At 39.2% G+C, this 19,378-nt stretch overlaps 1 protein-coding gene across 1 annotated transcript in view; it reads left to right on the top strand.

The window, feature by feature from the left end:
- Positions 1–16,917, top strand: part of LOC128735173 (uncharacterized) — a 59,727-nt gene extending 42,810 nt beyond the window's left edge. Inside the window, exon 6 of the mRNA XM_053829667.1 lies at positions 16,825–16,917. Within this exon, the coding sequence (XP_053685642.1) occupies positions 16,825–16,917 (93 nt within the window). The remainder of the gene's footprint in view (positions 1–16,824) is intronic.
- Positions 16,918–19,378: the final 2,461 nt, after the last annotated feature.

Below are 19,378 nucleotides of genomic sequence, written 5' to 3'. Positions count from 1 at the left end.
GCTCAATCGAAGATTTCTACAGGATTTTGAGTTCCTTAGTGTACAAAAATAACTGGAGAGCCACGAATTGCTAACTGTTGCACAATGGGCAAAAACGAGCTCGTTACCCCAAGAATTAGAAACCGCTGGTTTCTTTCCTACAAGATACCTATTTCGATGTAAAAAAGTGGAGGAAATCGATTGGTAATATTTTCATCCTGCGCAGACTCCATTCCTCGACTTCTTCGCACAGTATGGAATGGATGGGATTTGATTCTTCTGATGTTTTGACAAAATTTGGAAGCTATTTGAGTTCGTTTCACGGGCGGCAAATAAGGTTTTATACTGTTTAATTAGCTTTTATCATGATTTTTGGGGAAAATAAGGCAAAATGGACCGCTTCCCGAAGTCTGCGCAGGATGAAACCATCACCAATCGATTTCCAGTAATCTACCACATGAAATCAAATGCAGATGGCTTGGATTATCTCCCGATTAAATTTTTAAAGCTAATTAATCCACTAATTATTAAACCAATAACACATATTTTTAATGCAATAATTAGTAGTGCGAGCTTCCCTGGTCTATGGAAAAGATCCAAAATTATTCCAATTAAGAAAAAGCCTGGTAACTCTCTACAAAACATGCGTCCGATCAGTATTCTCAGTGCACTCTCAAAAGTATTTGAGCGAATAGTAAAAAAACAGATGGAATATTTTATAGAAAGAAACAACCTTTTTAGCAAGTTTCAGTCAGGTTATAGAGCTAAACACAGCACTAAGACGGCAATGCTGAAGGTATTTGACGACATCGGAATTGTTTTAGATCAAGGACGACCCGTTGTTCTTATACTCCTGGACTGCTCAAAAGCCTTTGATACCATTTCTCATAAAATTTTGTGCAAGAAATTAATAACAAACTTCAGATTTTCCATACATGCCACTAGTTTCATAGAGTCGTACCTAACTGGACGTTCGCAGGCAGTTTTTAGCAATGACATTCTTTCCTCTTTCCTCCCTATCACATCCGGAGTGCCTCAGGGTTCTATACTTGGTCCAATTTTATTCTCGATGTACATAAATGACCTGCCCAGCATCCTCAAGTATTGCAGAATCCATATTTTTGCTGATGACGTCCAAGTTTATTACGATTGTGTAGATGACTCGGCTGAGAGTATTTCAAATAAAATTAATTTAGATATAAAAAGTATATCTCAATGGTCCGTTAGAAACAAACTATCTTTAAACGTAAACAAAACGCACGCCCTCTTCATTAACAATAATAGTAGAAACGTTTCCAAGAAACCCATCTTGGTTTTAAATGATAATATTATTAATTTTGTAGAGAGCGCTCAAAGTCTTGGAATAACAATACAATCAAATTTCAATTTTGATAAATATATTTTATTACAATGCGGTAAAATATATTCTTCCTTAAGAACGCTTTACACAGCTGCGGCATTTCTATCCGTTAATACCAAACTAAAATTGTTTAAAAGCCTGATACTTCCTCATTTCATAGCATGTGACTTTCTCCTGTTCGATGTTTCTTTCTTTGCCAACTCCAAGCTTAGAGTTGCCCTAAACTCATGTGTACGGTACGTTTTTAATTTAAACCGTTTTTCACCAGTTTCGCATTTGCAATATCAACTGATCGGTTGTCCTTTTAATAATTTTGCCAAATCGAGATGTTGTTTATTTTTATTCAAACTTGCGAAGACTAAACAGCCTGGTTATTTATACGAAAAATTAATCTCATCTCAAAGTAACCGATATTATAAATTTTTATTGCCACGACACTTTACTGCAAAATATAGCAATTCCTTTTTCGTTAGGGGTACAGCTTCCTGGAATTCGCTGCCAAATAATCTAACTCTCATTCAATCATCATCGGTATTTAAAAGGAAAAGTATTGAGCACTTTAATTCAATTTAGTTTAACTTAATTAAAATTTAAATGAAAATAATTTAAGTAACGTTTATATTGTTATGTTACTACTACCACCATTTTGCTCATTCAATTCGGAGTAACGGTTTAAAAGACAATGTCTTATGTTACTAGCATAATGATAATAAATAAATAAAAATAAAAATTTTTTTAACATATGAATAGGTATCTTGTAAGCATCCAAACCAGCGGCTTCCAATTCTTGGGATTACGAGTTCGTTTTTGCCCATTGTGCGTTGATCGGTAGAATCAAGAGATGCATTCGCTAAGCTGACATGACGGCCGTACAACGCTCCTTTGCCGACAGCAAACGGAAGCAACGCCGAACAGCCGATTACGGACCGTTTTCAAATGTACACTAATTTTTTTTTCAACAATGGACTATGTATCTTTAATAATGGTAAATCAGATCTTCTTCATGTATCTTTGTCTTTTTTTGACAGCTTGAAAAAAAAACTTCAAAATTTTAGTTGTCACCCGTTATATCCCGAACATTCGTCTTAAATTTTCTTTTCCAAACGTTGCTTGAAAGTATCCACAGTCAATCCTTTAGTGCTCTCTAGTTTGTCAGGTCCAGAGGCGGGCCACTCCTTCGAAGCAATAAATGTGCATAAAGCATGTGTAGCTGGCACCTGGGGGGATGGTGCAGAATCTTGTTGGAAACAGTATGGTGCATTCTCTTAAAGTATTTTTTTACGATGGGAAGCAAATAGTTCTTCAAAACATTACTTGCTTATTCAGCCGAGAGCCGGGGTGGCTCTTGCCGTATCAAGAATTCCTCTCCATTGTACTCGGTTCTGGGCTACTCGTCGCCAATTCGTTGCGCGTCTCAACACACGGAAACGGGTTCAACCTGGTCGAGCCATCTAACGCGTTGCGCCCCTCTATTCCTGGTGCCGGCGGGGTTCTTGAAGCGAACGGATTTCACTACACAATCGTCCGGTTGCGACGTGGCCAGCCCACCGTAGTCTCCCTACTTTCGCCAGGGGTACGATGGGAATCTCTCCAAGCAGTGCCTGTAGCTCGTGATTCATACGTCTCCGCCACTCTCCGCTTTCCGTTTGTACTCCGCCAAAAATGGTCCGCAACACCTTTCGTTCAAAAACGGCAAGTGCACGTATGTCTTCCGTAAGTAAAGTTACTGTCTCAAGTCCGTAGAGGACTACCGGTCTGATTAGCGTTTTGTACATCGTCAGTTTTGTGCGGCGGCGCATGCTTCTTGATCGAAACGTCTTGCTAAGGAAAAATAGGCTCGATTTCCAGCTTGAATGCGTCGTTGGATCTCCTTACTCGTATTATTGTCGGTGGTGACCAGAGATCCCAGATATACGAACTCATCAACCACTTCCAGTTCATCGCCGTCAATAGTCACTGTCTGTGGGAGGCAAACGTTACTTTCTCGGGAGCCTCTTCCTACCATATATTTGGTTTTCATAGCATTAATTTGTAACCCTATCTTCCCATCCTCCGTTTTTAGTCTGGCGTAGATTACCTCCGCCGTCCCATGGTTTCTAGTAATGATGTCGAGGTCGTCTGCAAAGGCTAGGAGTCAGCTACTCTTGCTGAAGATCGTTCCTCTCGTTTCGATGCCCGCTCGCCGGATCACACCTTCAATAGCGATATTGAATAACATACATGACAATCCATCCTCTTGCCGTAACCCTCTGCGCGATTCGAAAGGACTTGAAAGTGTCCCCGAAACGCGCTCGTAGCACATCACTCCTTCCAGAGTAGCTTTTATTAGATAGTCTCATATCTAATTTTGTTCCTCCATTCTAACCAATCCATACACGCACACATATACTCTCCCGCCGACGGTAATTATTTTTATATGATTGCCCTTTGCTTCTACCACGGAGAAGATAGACGGTTATCAACTGCAGAATGGTAGGAGTAAGAGAACAGTCGAGGAGGATGCCGACCATCGAAGCAAGCTGTCATTGAACGACCCAATATATTACATGCATCGAAAAGAGCAGCGGGCCTAGGTTTTTGCCTCACAGGACCCCAAAATGATAGGAGAAGCAGCTGGAGACAGTAGACAGTAGTAGATATTTTGATACTTAAGCTTCTGTTTGTCATATATATATGCGCCAAAAATGATTGAGGTTTGAGGCGTGTAGTGCAATTGACTTATTTTTTATTTGCAAAAACGAATACTTTGTTTGCCAAGATCGTTTGATTTTTCACTTTGTACAGATTTTCCAGGCGAGTAAATGTTTTGAACGGATATGTTGATAGTAAAGGTTTGAAAGATTCGACAATCCGAAATTATCGTTATTCAGTAGCTGTTTGCAATCCTTTAGTATACGACATTTTAATAAATGTCCATCCAAGTTATGTATATTGGTCCCATTTGACGGCAAGCAAGCAAACAACACCCATAACCAGCAACTAATATTCCTCTCCTAAATGGGTTTTTAAACTTATTCCAAACATACTTAAATTGCAATTTCATCCACCGATACCATGCCCGAGGAGGTCTACAAATATGCAGCTCCTGGTTGCACAATTTTCCAACACAACCCTCCAACACAGCCAGTGAATTAAAAGTTTCAATATACCTGCGAAAATTGATGCCCATTTAAACGGCTCATTTCAGCCAAATTGCACGAAGCTGTCCAAGCAGAGCCAAACAACATGAACCGAGCGAACACATCCAGTGAAGCGCACAAGCGGATCTATAACATCTTCCCCCGCACAACAACGGTTGGCATCCATGCCACCTATTGGCAGTCTTTACTCCGATCCGAGTAAGGTCTTTCCTATTCCAAACAGAACCGAACGAAATCACGATCACGATGCTCTGCACCACAGCGAGCGCGCTTGGCAATAGCCCCTATTTCGCCGCGGGATTCGCCGCACGTTGTGCCCTCTAAACATACAATGGCTGTGTCCGCCTGCCTGCCTACTTGCTTGCCACCGACCGCGAAGGCTCTCGCCAATCATTCCTCAATTTCTATAAACCAAAGTACATTCTTACCTTGATATTTATGTTTGAACAAATATGAACCTTCGCACGAGTGTTTGTCCCGTTCTGCCGATCGATCAGTGATCGTTCCTCTGCACTGCTTTTCCAGTCCCATCCGTTTGAGTTCACAACACTTACGATATACTTATGTACGGCACCTTCTTTGTGGAAAATATTTGGATCTGTTGGACCGCTCCTCAAATGCAATCAATTTTTCAATTTCACCCTCCACCGACCCAACGAACGGGCCTGCTATCGAACGAAGTAACCTAATGAAACAGACCTAAACTAGGGTATGTGTAAAACAATTCTCTTTCCGTCAGCGTCAGACAGGTACCATCAGTCTGGGATCTGGTCCCAAGAGTCATCATGCCGTCACGTCACACACATGCTCCGGTTACCTCAGGCAGCTGTGGGTGGCGGTAGAAACGCGGTCTTCCCAAAACGGCACCATTTATTGGAATTAATGATGATTGTTGCCGCCGCTCGAGTGAGCGCCCCCAAGGTGCTTATTTTGCTGAACATGAGCTAACTCTTCTGAAAATAATAGCTTTTAGATTCCGAAGTGGCCGCATTACTGTATGTGAAGTTTCGTGCGGCACATTAGGGCTCACACTGCGGCTGGCTGTGTGCGGTGCAAGCAAAGTTCTTCACCGAGTGCCGAACAAGAGACCCCAAGTGTACCACTACCGCTCAATAAAAGATCACTGAGAGTCTCCTTGACTCTGGGAGATGAACTGTACGATATAAGGTAGCTACAGCTAGAGTGTCCCTCGATTCGAGAATTGAAGCAGATTCTCAGGTAATTTGCAAATGGGATTTCCTTTGAACTGATCCATTTTGCAGGTTGAGTCACTTTTTGCCTACGGTCTCCAATGACATTAGCTAGTAATGTTGTTAAATCTTTGCAGGAATCTCGGTCACTCTAATCGAATCGTTACGGTGAACTCAGCTGCATCCGTATTCTGTATTACTATAGCACTGGCCTTGACTAACAGGAATAATGACACGCGTTATGGCTCCAAAGATTTATGGTGCAAATGTGACGAGAAATTACTGTGGTGACATGATTGCTTCATAAAAAACTCAGCGATTGATGGCTCTGAGTAATGGTTTTGATTGTTCGACGTTGATTGAAATGATTGGTTGAGTACACATTTGCGCTAAATCCTTAACCTAATCGGATTTATTGTTTACATTTGCATTATTAGATGAACAATTTGCAATGCATGCATTTGGTTGCAAATAGCATCTAGCTAGACACGACCTTCCGGCTGTGCTCGGTATCATCTAAACTTGCATCTTGTTTTTTAATCATTATTAAATCTACTGTCAAGTAGAGCACTTATTGCAACCAGATGATAGTCATTATGCTTCATGGGTTGTCACCCGGTAATTTCCCAGCTCAATTATCGCCAGCTAAGTGGCTGCGACAGTATTGTGTTACTTGCTGAAGCTACTGGTAAAATGTGAATGGTTTGGGAACTGTCATTTTCCCAACCTTCAGTCGTACTCTTATTAAATGACTATTTAAATTTTGTTTTGACGTGGATTAGTCTTTTCATGTTAGTAATGACGCAGTTAAGCATAACGATTAGAAGAGATAAAGCCACTAAGCTCACTATTGTTGTCACTTCTGCTCACCGACGTGCCCAAATAATAATGTCAAGTTCCTTAAATAAATGTTCTCGTGCTGATTCAGTTTGAATTAACGTACATCGCACATCTTATAAAATATCGCTCTACAGAGAAATTTTTGATTTCGTTATTCAACACACTTCAGTACCGATTGCTGGGTAGTACAACAAGGAACCATGACAGTAAAATATTTTTGATGTATCGGAATTTCAACTTGACAAGTGGGATTGGAACCCAGGCAACTTACAACATCTGACTTTTCACTTACACTCAAAAACTCATTTACACTCAATCCAGAGCTCAATTTGGGCCAGCGTTTGACGGCGACTCTGGGTTTAGTTTGGGATCTGCAATAATTTAGACTGTTTAGGAGCTTTGTTCGCACCTTTTCTGAGCTTATTTAAAATGCGTTTTCCGGCGATTTGGCGCTCGATTCAGATATTTTAGGACCTCGTTCGGTGGTGATTCTGTGCCTCATTTGGTATGATTTTCAGTTTTGACTTTTCTGGCCTTTAGAAGCGTTTTTCGACGATTTTAAACTCAATTCAGAATTGTTTTTTGGGCTTTCCTGTTCATAGCAATTTTTCGACGATTTGGAACCTGACAGTGATTTAGAGGTAAGATTTGGTGTTTTGGGATATTTATTGACCTTTAAAAGCGTTTATTGACGGCTCTGGCCTCAATGCGGGATTATATTCTGGCCTTCAGAGTCATTTTTCAACGATGCTGAGATTATTTTGACATCTTCTTAGTACTTTTTCTGACCTTAGCAAGCGTTTTTCAGCAATTCAAAGCTCAGAATGGGTATTTTGGGGCATTTTCTGATTCTATGGGTCGATAAACGCTTCGAAATTGCGCTTTTGGACGATTCCCTCCTGAATTCGGATTATTCTGGGATTTTCGGGTCTTCAAAATCATTTATCAACGATCGAGCACAATTTAAGATTTATTAGTACTTTTCTAACCTTTAACAGCGTTTTTCGACAATTCAGAGCTCAATTTGAGTATTTTGGGACAACGTTTGATGGCGACTATAAATTCAATTCAATAAATTCAAGCCTTATAAACCGTTTGTCGACAATTCAGAGCTCAATTTGGGTAGTTTGGGACATTTTCCATTGCAAGCACGGTGATTACTTATACATACTTATTTTTACCTGCCTAACAATGTTCCGCCAACAAACTCGGTCCATGGTTGGCCGTTTCCAATTTGTCGAAAGTCCCACATTTAACACTAACAGGAATGACTCCGCTCCACTGCACCACGCACTTTTGCATGTAGCCTGTTACGATTAAAGCTGTACCCAGCTGGTGTGTATTGCCGCAGCTCTGGTAAATACCCAGCTAACACCAAATCGTACATCAATAACCAAAAATTATCGTAAAATAACTATTAACAAATTCAGAATCGTAACTAAAGCTTAATGAAGTGCGCCCAAGTTGATTTTCAGTCGTATATAATGATAAAATCTGACATACTTACGATAGTCAGCATACAATCGTATAGCAGTACGGAGCGGGTCGGGCTTAATCGGATATTATCGTATATAATCTATACCTATAAAAATGGATTTCTGTCTGTATGTCTGTCTGTATGTGTGTATGATATGTATGTATCTGTGTATGTCCGTATGTCCGAAAACTACTGAACCGATCGGCGTGAAAATTTGCATAAAGGGGTTTTTGAGGCCGGGGAAGGTTCTTAAGATGGTTAGCGACCCCTCCCCCCACTAAGAGGGGGCTTCCATACAAATCTATATCTATAAAAATGAATTTCTTTCTGTATGCCCGTATGTTCCTTATAGAATCGAAAAGTACAGAACTGATCAGCGTGAAAATTTGCATGTAGGGGGCCTTGGGGCCGAAGAAGGTTCTTATGATGGTTAGAGACTGCTCCCCCCACTAAGAGGGGGCCCTGCTGCTCCTATACAAATATAACACAAATTTCTGTCTGTCTGTCCGTATGTTCCTTATAGAATCGAAAACTACTGAACCGATCGGCGTGAAAATTGGCATGTACGGATTTTTGGGTTCTTATGATGGTTAGAGACCTCTCTCGTCACTAAGAGGGGGGGGGGCTCCCATGCAAATGAAATACAAATTTCTGCGTAACTCGAGAACTAATCAAGGAAACGGAACAAAATTTGGCATGTGGGTATTTGGGAGACAAGATTTTTTTTTATGGTGCATTGAGACCCCTCCCCTCGTTAGGATGGGAATTATGACCCCTCCCCCCTTTAGGAGGGGGGGCTCCCATACAAATGAAATACAAATTTGCTCAAAACTCGAGAACTAATCAAGCAAATGGAACCAAATTCGGCATGTGAGTGTTTTGGGAGGCAAATTTTTTTTCTATGGTGCCATGAGATCCCTTCCCACTTTAGGAGGGGAATTATGATTCCTCCCCCCTTTAAGAGGGGACGCTCCCATACAAATGAAATATGTACAAATTTCCTCATACCTAACTAGAGAACTAATCAACCAAATGGAACCAAATTTGGCATGTGGGGGTTTTGGGTGCATGAATTTATTTTATGATGGTTGGAAACCCGTCTCTCCTGTGGTAGTGAGATAAGGACTCTCATACAAATAAAAAAGTAACTTTTGCGTAACACAAACACTAATCGAACTCGAGAAATTTTAGTCTCTTCCTGAAAACATTAGTCAATAAGGCTATTACAAATATTTTATAAAGTTTTTGTCCTCCCAGTGTTGGGCAACTGAAGGGAAAGAGAATTTTTTAATCGAGCAAAAATAATGCATTTTTACCTAAAATTTAAACGTGGAAATCAAATCTATTCTTGCTTTTTATATATATGTTGTTGTTTTTCATGTAAAAACCTACGAAAAGAAAGAAAAAATGGTGTTTCTGAAAATTCTATTATTTGAACTTCCATTCTGTTTGGTGTTGGACGCGTTAACACTTCCGTACACTCAATTTTCGAGTTCTTTAGGCTGTAGAGCCCACAGACAATTGATTTTATTAAAAAAAAATCGACTTGCATCCCACAAATTATTTTGACGTAAGACTACGTCTTTCAGGAAGGTAGCTGGTATAATCGGAAAATGCGAGCGTCACGAAAAATGATGGTTTTGAGCACTAATAGCTCAGCGGTTTTCGGATCGATTTTCAATATTTTTGCACCAATCGATCGGAAAATCTGCTACGCATCCACACCAATAAAGAAAACTATTGATGGTTAAGTGCGCACTATTGAAAAATTGGATATAATGAAGCATTGTCGCTACTTGATTGGTTGTTGGCAATGACGTCATCAAAGTGGCAACGCGTTTTCACGCTTCGGCTTATAATTCAGTCAATTTTCAATAAATGTCCAAAATATTTACACCATTCGATAGAAAAATCGAATTTGAAAATATAGATTGATTTTCAATGCGCGCCATTGAAAAATTAAAAATAATTCTGACTCGGTCGAACTAGAAATTGTCACTTCGTGACTGGTTGAAATAATTTCCAATTATCCAAATATCGTACCTTATTGGTCGAACCCTATCTGTAAAAATTGGAAGCCATGAATCACAAAGTTTCACCAACCGCTCGGGTGTACCACAAGGGAGTAATCTGGGGCCATTACTATTTTCATTATTTTTTAACGACGTCTGCTATGTAATACCATCAGGTCGGTTTCTTATTTATGCTGATGATCTTAAACTTTACTGTGGTGTACGCTCGACGGCTGATTGTATCGAACTACAGCAACATCTCAACGATTTCTACGATTGGTGTGCTCAAAATTTGCTGATCCTGAGCGTGGCTAAGTGCGCAGTGATCTCATTTTCACGTAGATAAAATCCAATCCAATGGAATTACACTATTTCTGAAGAGACAGTTAACAAAGTAACAGTAGTTAGAGACTTAGGCGTACTCTTAGACACTCAAATGACCTTTAGAGACCATTATTCTCATATAATTGGACAGGCGAATAGAAACTTGGGTTTTATTATTAGAGTTGGCAAAGGATTTACTGACCCGTATTGTTTACGAGCACTCTATTTTGCCCTTGTTCGTTCCATACTAGAAGCGTCAGCCACTGTTTGGAGTCCATACACAGCTGTTTGGTCAAACAGGATTGAAGCAATTCAATCAAGATTTCTGTGTTATGCATTGAGAAGCTTACCATGGCGAAACCCAATAGAATTACCGCCATACGTTGAACGCTGTCGTTTGCTAGATATGGATACCCTAGCTAAACGAAGATACATATGTAGGGCAGTGTTTGTGGGAAAATTACTGATAGGCGAGATCGACTCCTCTTTTATCCTTGCACAAATTTGCATTAACATTCCGCCCAGAAACCTGAGATCATGGGAATTTTTAAGACTACAATACCAGCGCACTGAATATGGACAGAACGAACCCGTAAGGGTGATGTGTGAAGTTTTGAATAAATGTTATTTATATTTTGACTTTTCCATGACCAGCGTTAGTTTTAAAAATAGATTAAGAAGATTATTTAGCTTATAAGTTTTGTGAATTTGTATATTAGAAATGTCTGTGAACCTTGTGATATATATAAACACCTATTGTAAACGTTCAAAAGAAGATGGGGTTTTTATGCCTTTTTGAGAGTCTATGTTAGATTTTTTCAAAAAGGCTTTTCCCCGTCCAAGTAAATTCATGGACCCAGTAAACCATTTGGTTTGTATATCTCGATTGCAACTGAGATATACAAAATTATATCTGAACGAAAAAGTTATATTTCACGCCATATAAGAACATATATGTACCAAAATGGAGGCGATATACGTGCGAAAATTTTGACAACTATTTGTAATTCTATTTTGCGCAGTTTTTATAACACGCAACTAAATACTCCTGAATATATGATATAGATATAATCAAATATTGCAATCGTCTATCCTGCTTTATAATTCACAGTCATGAATTGTATATGAAGACACGCACGACTGCAAAACAACTTATTGTTTACTTCGATTTGACATACTCTAATCATCATACAATTCCAATGTGAAATTGACATGAAAACGATTTAATGTGAACTTTCTATTACAATTTTGTGTTATCTGGGGAGGCCTACTTGGCCAGATGGATAAATAAATAAAAATGAAAAAAAAATGAAAATTATTTTCGAACAAATCTTGGTACAATTCAGAAATCAACGAGAAAGTCGACGGAAAATTCTACTTTAACAAAGTTGCAAGAGGACTAAATCGAATCCTACCCTTTCTCATGATTGCTAATTGCTTTAATATTTACTTATTCTACTGTGCCACCAACGGCAACACGAGCGGTGCCGCAGATATTTTAATTTCAATAATCGTCACATTTAAGCATTGCCTGCCGTGAACAAGTGATAGCGATTAATACCAAGTTAACACCAAATGAAACACTAATTCACAACAAGCCGTGCCTAGTTTGCGGTTATCGATACTCCAATTTACCGGAAAGAAAATTATGCTGAGTGCGTTAGAGTAAGTGTATTGCAAGCTGGAGTTATGGTAATCAAACAATCGGTCCTTTTCAGGGCCACATAACGATTGAAGAGTTTATTATATTTTCTTGCTCAGTTAATACCATAACAACACATGGCGGGAATAAGTTTCTTCTTTTGTAATGCAACCCCCCCCCCCCCCCTCGGAGTTCACTTCTACCTAGGTTTATTTGTTTTCCTAGGTCTACTGACCTCTATTACTTTCCTTCAGCTGGGTCCGAACGAGCGACAGCGAAAAAGTTTTCCGTGAAATGGCACACTCTACTTGAAGTTTTTCGCGAAATGGTATTCAGAGAAATGTGTATAACCACGGCGAATATTTAAAAGCTATCCACTTTATTTTATCTGGCAAAGCAATGGGAGGAGTTGTTTTCTACTTTAATGTGAGAAAAATTGCAAATTTGTATATTAAACTACCCATGCTTTCATAGTTACCTAACAGCCAAAATGAATCATATAAGGTTGAATCCCTCAGAAACTTGCAAAACTCGAAATTGTTACAAAGATCATCCGAGATTCATGATTTATGTACAACACAGTTTAATTTGTGGCAATACGAAGTTTATCGGGTCTACAGACGATATATAATCTACAGATGCGCAAAGATAAAAATGACCAATTCGGCAACACTCTTTTTTGTTTATTTTATTTAAACAGTTTTGGTAACCATACAGAATTGGATCAATCTTCCTATAATCAACAGTAAGTTGCGTGAATCGCGAGGTATGTTCTATGGAACTTCATGAATTACGACGCATATTTTGCAAATTGAACAAGCCAATTGAATTTTTTAAAGCATTATATGATATATTGAGGGTAACTATAATCCATATGTTGTTAGTAAATCAATAGTTTAAGATTTAACATTTCAGGTACCTAGATTACAAAACAAAACAAGTTTGTTTACTTTGCTCATTTGGAGCCTCGATTTGACGGTTCAATTGGTGTTTTATGTCACGCTCTTTGCGCGTCTGTACTTTATCTACCGTCTGTAGTCGGGTCAGCTAGTATACATACAAAAATGCTAGCTGGGTAGCGTATCCATTAATTCACGAGCCATAATGGCGGGTGGCATAATCGGTGTTCGTAATATTTGAACAGCATTTTTGTCATTTCAGTAATACATCACCCATTTTCTTTCCGCACTTTCCTTTGGTTTTACCGTGAACGTGCGGAAACAAAACGTGCGATGTATTACTGAGATGTCAAAAATGCTATTCAAATGTTATGAACACGAAGCCGCCATTATGGCTCGTAAAAAGTTGGATACGAATGTACCGTAGACCCGTTCCAGCGGGTACTTCCCATTTCGTATTTATACACGAAAATATCCGATTAAATGCGACTCGCTGCGTACTGCTGTACAAGTTTGTGCTAAAAATCGTATGTATGTCAGTTATATCATGTATACTGAAAGAAAATCAACTTGAGCCCACTTTAGCAAGTTTTAGTTACGATTTCGAATTTGTTAAGAGATATTTACAATAATTTTCCTACATTGATATACGAGTTGGTACTAGCTGGGCACCTAGGTGACTCCGCTCACCTGGGTGACTGTACAAATCAAAAGGGACCTGCAAGGTGCGGTAAAGGACCAAAAGTGAGGTAACTGTGGTGACTGTGAGAATAGGGCCCCTGTCGAGCGTCACACACTGATACGAGGTCGACGATTCCCCCTTCCCTGTCAGCATACGAGCTTAGTTTCCACCGGGGTTGATTACCCGATCATCACTCGTATCGCGGCTGGTATCACGAAGAGGTAGGGATAGAGGTTGCTGAATAAGAGGCCAAGAACCACTATGGGGATTATTTTACGAATTGTATAAAAAAACTTATTGCAAAGAAAATTGTTTTAAAATTTTATCCAATTCAAAATTTCGATTCTACGGTATTTGAATCGTTTGTTTGAGTAACCCCACAAGTCCACTCGACACTATTGTTGGAAAACAACAAAAAACTGATTTTCTCAAAATTTTGAACCAATCCTTAAATTTTTTGGTATGAGGTTCTATGATAATATCTAAAATAAATTATGTAGACTTATCTTTTGATCAAAATAATGATTCTAGCTGAAATTACAAGGCTTTAAAGTTGATGGATATTTGGGGTTTCTCAAACAAACGAGAAATTGACAGTGCACTTAAGTAGTTTTAGGCCGTTTTTATTCAAACTTGTGATCTTTCCATGCTCATAGTATGTAATTTGCTACCATATATCACTGAGGATGTTAAAAAATTACGTACCGCTAAGAAGAAAAAGAGGGGAGGGACGCTAAATATTATTTATTAAAAATTTTGAAGTAGAATAATACAAGTTTTAGAAAAAGGTTTATTCTTTTTTAATCCAAATTTTTATCATCGTTTGCATTTACCTATTAAAAAATAAAAGGTAAATTGAGTAACAGCGGTTTTTGAACTGCATAAATGGACCACAGTAACACGAATTCACATCGAATAGAATCCCTTGATACTTTGCTAGTAGTAATTAAAGATATTATAACCAGAAAATAAACATTTTAAATCTTAAATAACAATCGTACTATGATTATGGAACAGAATCTGAGAATAAGGGCCTGTTCTCAAATTACGTTATACCAAAAGGAAATGAAGATACGTGAACAGCATCTTAAATACTTCGAAATGATAAATTATTGATTTTACAGTTACTCGGGAGTGCTCGACGGATTATTTACATTAGGAAAAGCAACGAATTAACAAAAAAGATAAATAGAAGATTAAGCCTTTTATTTATATATTGTGCTATTATTAACAGTGTATAGTAAATGGTGGGTTACTGCTTTTGTGAGAAACGCATGGATAGTTTAGTCTGTCGATTTCTGGAACGAGATTGCTACAGTTCTTACTATATCTAGATTACAAGTACGATTTATTTGCGTTTATCTTGTCGACTAACTAATCCAAGCTTATCTGCATTTGCAATCAGCTCGCACTTTTTCAGCTAAAACATCCTTTTCTTTTCGATTTTATACGCCGTTCTTTTACTTTTAATAACCTTCGCCTTGCATTCTTTAGTCCGCCGAACACTATGTTTCTTCTTTTTGACTGTGTCCAACTCGTAATTTTTCGATTCCGAAGACATTTTTACACTATTGAATTGTGTTGCGAATACAACATTGCACGTAAATATTGAATGATAATTTTGTACCTATCGCAGCGCCGCTCTAGGTGATTATCGGAAACATGGATATTTGGGGTTTCTCAAACAAACGGATATTTGCAACCCCAATTAAAAGGGGTTCGTAGAACTAACTTTTTCTGGAATTTTGAGGGAAGGTGTGGATCTCCTCAAGGATTCGAAAACTGTTAAAAAGTCCATTTTCATAAAAATGGCGTTTGTTTGGTTTCTCAAACAAACGATTCATTTAGTTCATTGATATTGTCATATGTTCATGTTGCAGGAAATCGAAAAGTATCTGTTAAATTTAATTTCTTGTAATAGATAGGTATGAAAACATGACTCGCAAAAAAAAATTAATAAGTTTTAGAGACATTGCGAAGCTAACTTATTCCATGATGAATAAAAAATCCTCCATTATTTAGTGCAAAATTAAACAAATAGAGCAGTGAAAGTCTGCCCGATATTATCCACCATTCCCAGTTCACATCACCTTAAGAAACAAACATCTCAGCTGGTTGCGACCGTAGTTACGCTACGATTTTTTTTAACTTTTAGTGCTCTGTCGCCTTGGGCCACAAAAGAAAAAATGATCTTCCAACGCCAGTACCGCCACAGTGTTGGTTGTCGCGCGGAGGGCGGAAATTTTCACACGCTTCTCCGCGCGAATGGCACAACTGTTTTCATGCGAATGGTTCAATTTGCACCGCTGCTTGCGGATCCATGACTTAATTGCGAATAAGCGGTACACATTCTAGAGTACACAAAATGTTATTATTTCTGCATGTTTGCTTGCCGTTCTCGGGAACGTCATCCCCGGAGGGGATTTGCCATCACGAAACGAATTTAATGTGGCACTGTAAACAGTAAGTGGTCGCAGGTAGATTGCTACGTCCCTGTGCTTTGTCGGAAAGCAATTTTCAGCATTTTCGTCGATGTCACACGGCGAGACAAAAAAAAAATCAGGTGTGTCCAAACTTCGAGCTTCATACGCAGGCGGTTGTTCAGCATGCCTACATTTTAAAAGCATAATTCAAGGATTGATTGTTCGCATTAGGCAGCCTCGAGGGGCCATTGTGCACAGATCATAACCAGATTGGCGTGGAAAAATGGAACCATCCGAATGGTTGCGGTAACAAAATATGAACTTCGATGTAGGAAACACCTCCGTAATGTACTTAACACTCCCACCAAAGTCGCCCAAAGATACGATCATTTAAAAAATAGCATTCTTCTCTACTGCCTGCTCTGCTGCGCAGAGCCAAGCTTCTGCTTCTGTTCAGCTAGCATCCAGCTGCCGCCGAAAGGTTAATAGTAAGCCTGCGACGACGTTGTGGGCTATCACGAATTATCCATCGAAATCATCTCGGGTGCAATAAGTCCGATCGGAGCCATCAGGTGCAGATATTAATATGAATTTTATTGGAAAGCAATTTTCCGTCGATCCCCCGACGAAGACGACGACGACATCGACGCGACGGCAGACATTCGAATGGTGCCCTAGTGAGCAAATCCTGGTCAAACGATGGTGCAGCCTAGCATGATGCACCATCTGTAGGGTCTCTCGTATTGCTCTGTTATACAGGCAGGAGACTACGAAGGCAAAGTACGTTTACATACCAATGAACGATATAAATAAAATACAAATTTCATAATGTTCCATGCACATTCTCATTTGTTAGTCGCTAATCGTTGCATCGCGCGGCCACCAGCAGCAGCAACAGGTAGGTAATGAAGACGAAGACAAAGACGAAGGCGTGAACATGGTCGGGTGAATGTAGATTAGATTGGTTTATGCAATTGCAAACCGTCTGCCCGGGCCCCGGGGAGTGATTGATGGGCAATAGGAAAAAAATGGAAGAATAATCCGTTGCTTTTAGAGTCTTTTTTACTGCCGAACAAGTTCACTATCGCCATTCGCTATCAAATTTGAACATTAATATTTACGGTTTTATTTTCTATTCAAAATAATCATTACGTTCGAGAACAACAAGAACATTGATGACGAAATTTTTACGATGTCGATGTCGGCCTCATTTTCAAAATGCAAAAACAAACCAAAGACAATACAACTTCGCAATCAAATCGATACGAGAAACGAACCATAATTACTCTTCTGAACCTTGATATTGAACAAAAATCCTAATTACTCATTTTTTACGATCCACTAGAGTCATTCAGTCCGGTGTGACGCCCTTCGCACTGGCTATTGACGACTGCTAATTATTATTATCGAAACAAATGGACACTTTTTATCGCTTTAACTTTGTGCCCTCAATTCAGGAACTAATATTGCACTTGTAGTTGTTGCGCTCGGTAAAAGCAAAACAACAACACTTCACAGCGATGCTAATAGGTTCTCTTGATGGGTCACTTATCGGTTGCCGCAGTCTCCGCAGTAAGGCCCAAACAATTTGAATGGCTTTCGGCTGGTAACTCGTCGGCGGCGAGGCTATTGAGGAGGAAAACGAATAATCTTCTTGAAAAATTCATACTGCTTTACTATCAATGGTCCCCATGTAAGACGCATCATGATTTATGACCAGATTGATATGGACCATTGGTTCGATTCCAACGATGAGCAAATGTTCGCCACAGATTTATGTGGGAGCTGATATTGAACTTGTACCTGGCAATAGCCTGTTCAGTATTGTCATAAAGCACCGCAGGTGCAAGGTGTTTTTAACGACACTACCTATTTCCAGTGAGTGGTGAGAAGATTCAAATGATCTGAACCGATTCCAGTGCCGCAAGTTACTCGACACCTTTGTCATCATCAACTTTTACGCTGCAATTTGCGGTTAGAACGTAATTCGAAGTAGTGGCAAACCTTGATATTCTTCCTGTCCCAGCAGCAGACGGCCAACTTGGCAGTAACCATTGCACATCGATTGAATCGTATGTGCTCGTAGAGTGCTCAAATTACCGACCTTCAGCTTCATTCGAATAATCAAGATGTGACGAGGTCCAGAGAATAAATCACGCCGTTGGTTTCGACTCTGAATCGGAATGCGACGACCATGCTGGCTGGTCCCTAGCAGCGTGGAATTGATTTCATCAGTGATTTGTTAGAGCAATAGGTTTTTTTTATAGAGCACCATAAAAATACATTATTTTGCGAATTAAATGCCATCAACGTCATTGAACAGTATGACCGAACGGGGTTTCCTTTCACTCAGACCAAGCTTGACGCGAGTTTCTTTCACTGGATGCGCTTTGGCACCTCGCTGATTGATTAACAACTTGCGCTAGTGGAATGGGACTGACTGGAACTCTGCACCAGGTGTAACATCGAGCTAATTATTTCGACATGTATATTGAAACATACCAACCAGTAATCAAAAATATAAGGTTAATTCGTTTTGATAATTTGCTTAATAATCTTGATCTGTAACATAATTTAATGATAGATCATTTGCAACGACTAATGATAAATGACCAAAATTGTTCTATGATGAAACTTTTTTAAATCGAAAAATATTTTCAAGACTTTTCAAAGTAGGGAAAAGGGTATAACTTTACCATTAGGCCTTTGTGGGGGAGAATAATATCACCACTTTCGACAGTAAACCTCGTTTTCAGTTATGGTAAAACTACAACTGTAAACAATTATTTTTTATTAACTATTAAGCATAAGCATAACCATAGGATACCACACGGGTTGCTATTCCGTCATTGACCAGGACCGATGAAAATTGCAAAATGATGGCAGGAAAAAGCACACTTGGGACAGCACACTATTACTCGTTGTGCAACCTTTTCAGGTTCTTGTGAGCTGATCCTGGTGGGATGGAAAGGAATGTTAGTGCAATGCAATACTTGTTGCTGCACCTTCATCCTCAAATTCTTCATCTTGATGATGCAAATCATCAAATTGCATCACGTAAAAAACATTATATAAAATAACCTAGTTGACCGATCCTTTTCAAACTTTCAGACAATAAAATATAACTCATTAGCAAGCTTTTGGCATATTTATTTCATTTAACTTCAATACCAAAACCGTATGCTCGAACCTTATGCTTAACTCCACTCATATAGGTTCTTTACAGCATCTGGCTTCAACTTCTTCTGCATGGAAACCCACTTTTCTTCATGTCTTCCTCAGATTTGACCTCCTTTCGTAGTGCCTGCTGCATAATAGCCCAGTATTTTTCGATGGACCTTAGTTCCGATACATCGGGGCCATAGATCCGGCCAGAAGATCGTAGGGCCCTCGTGTTGCTTCAACAAAGG

The sequence above is a fragment of the Sabethes cyaneus genome, chromosome 2 (genome assembly GCF_943734655.1).
Source record: "Sabethes cyaneus chromosome 2, idSabCyanKW18_F2, whole genome shotgun sequence".
Lineage (NCBI taxonomy): Eukaryota > Metazoa > Arthropoda > Insecta > Diptera > Culicidae > Sabethes > Sabethes cyaneus.
The sequence above is the reverse complement of the archived record's forward strand: the minus strand, read 5'-3'. Positions and strand labels throughout refer to the sequence as shown.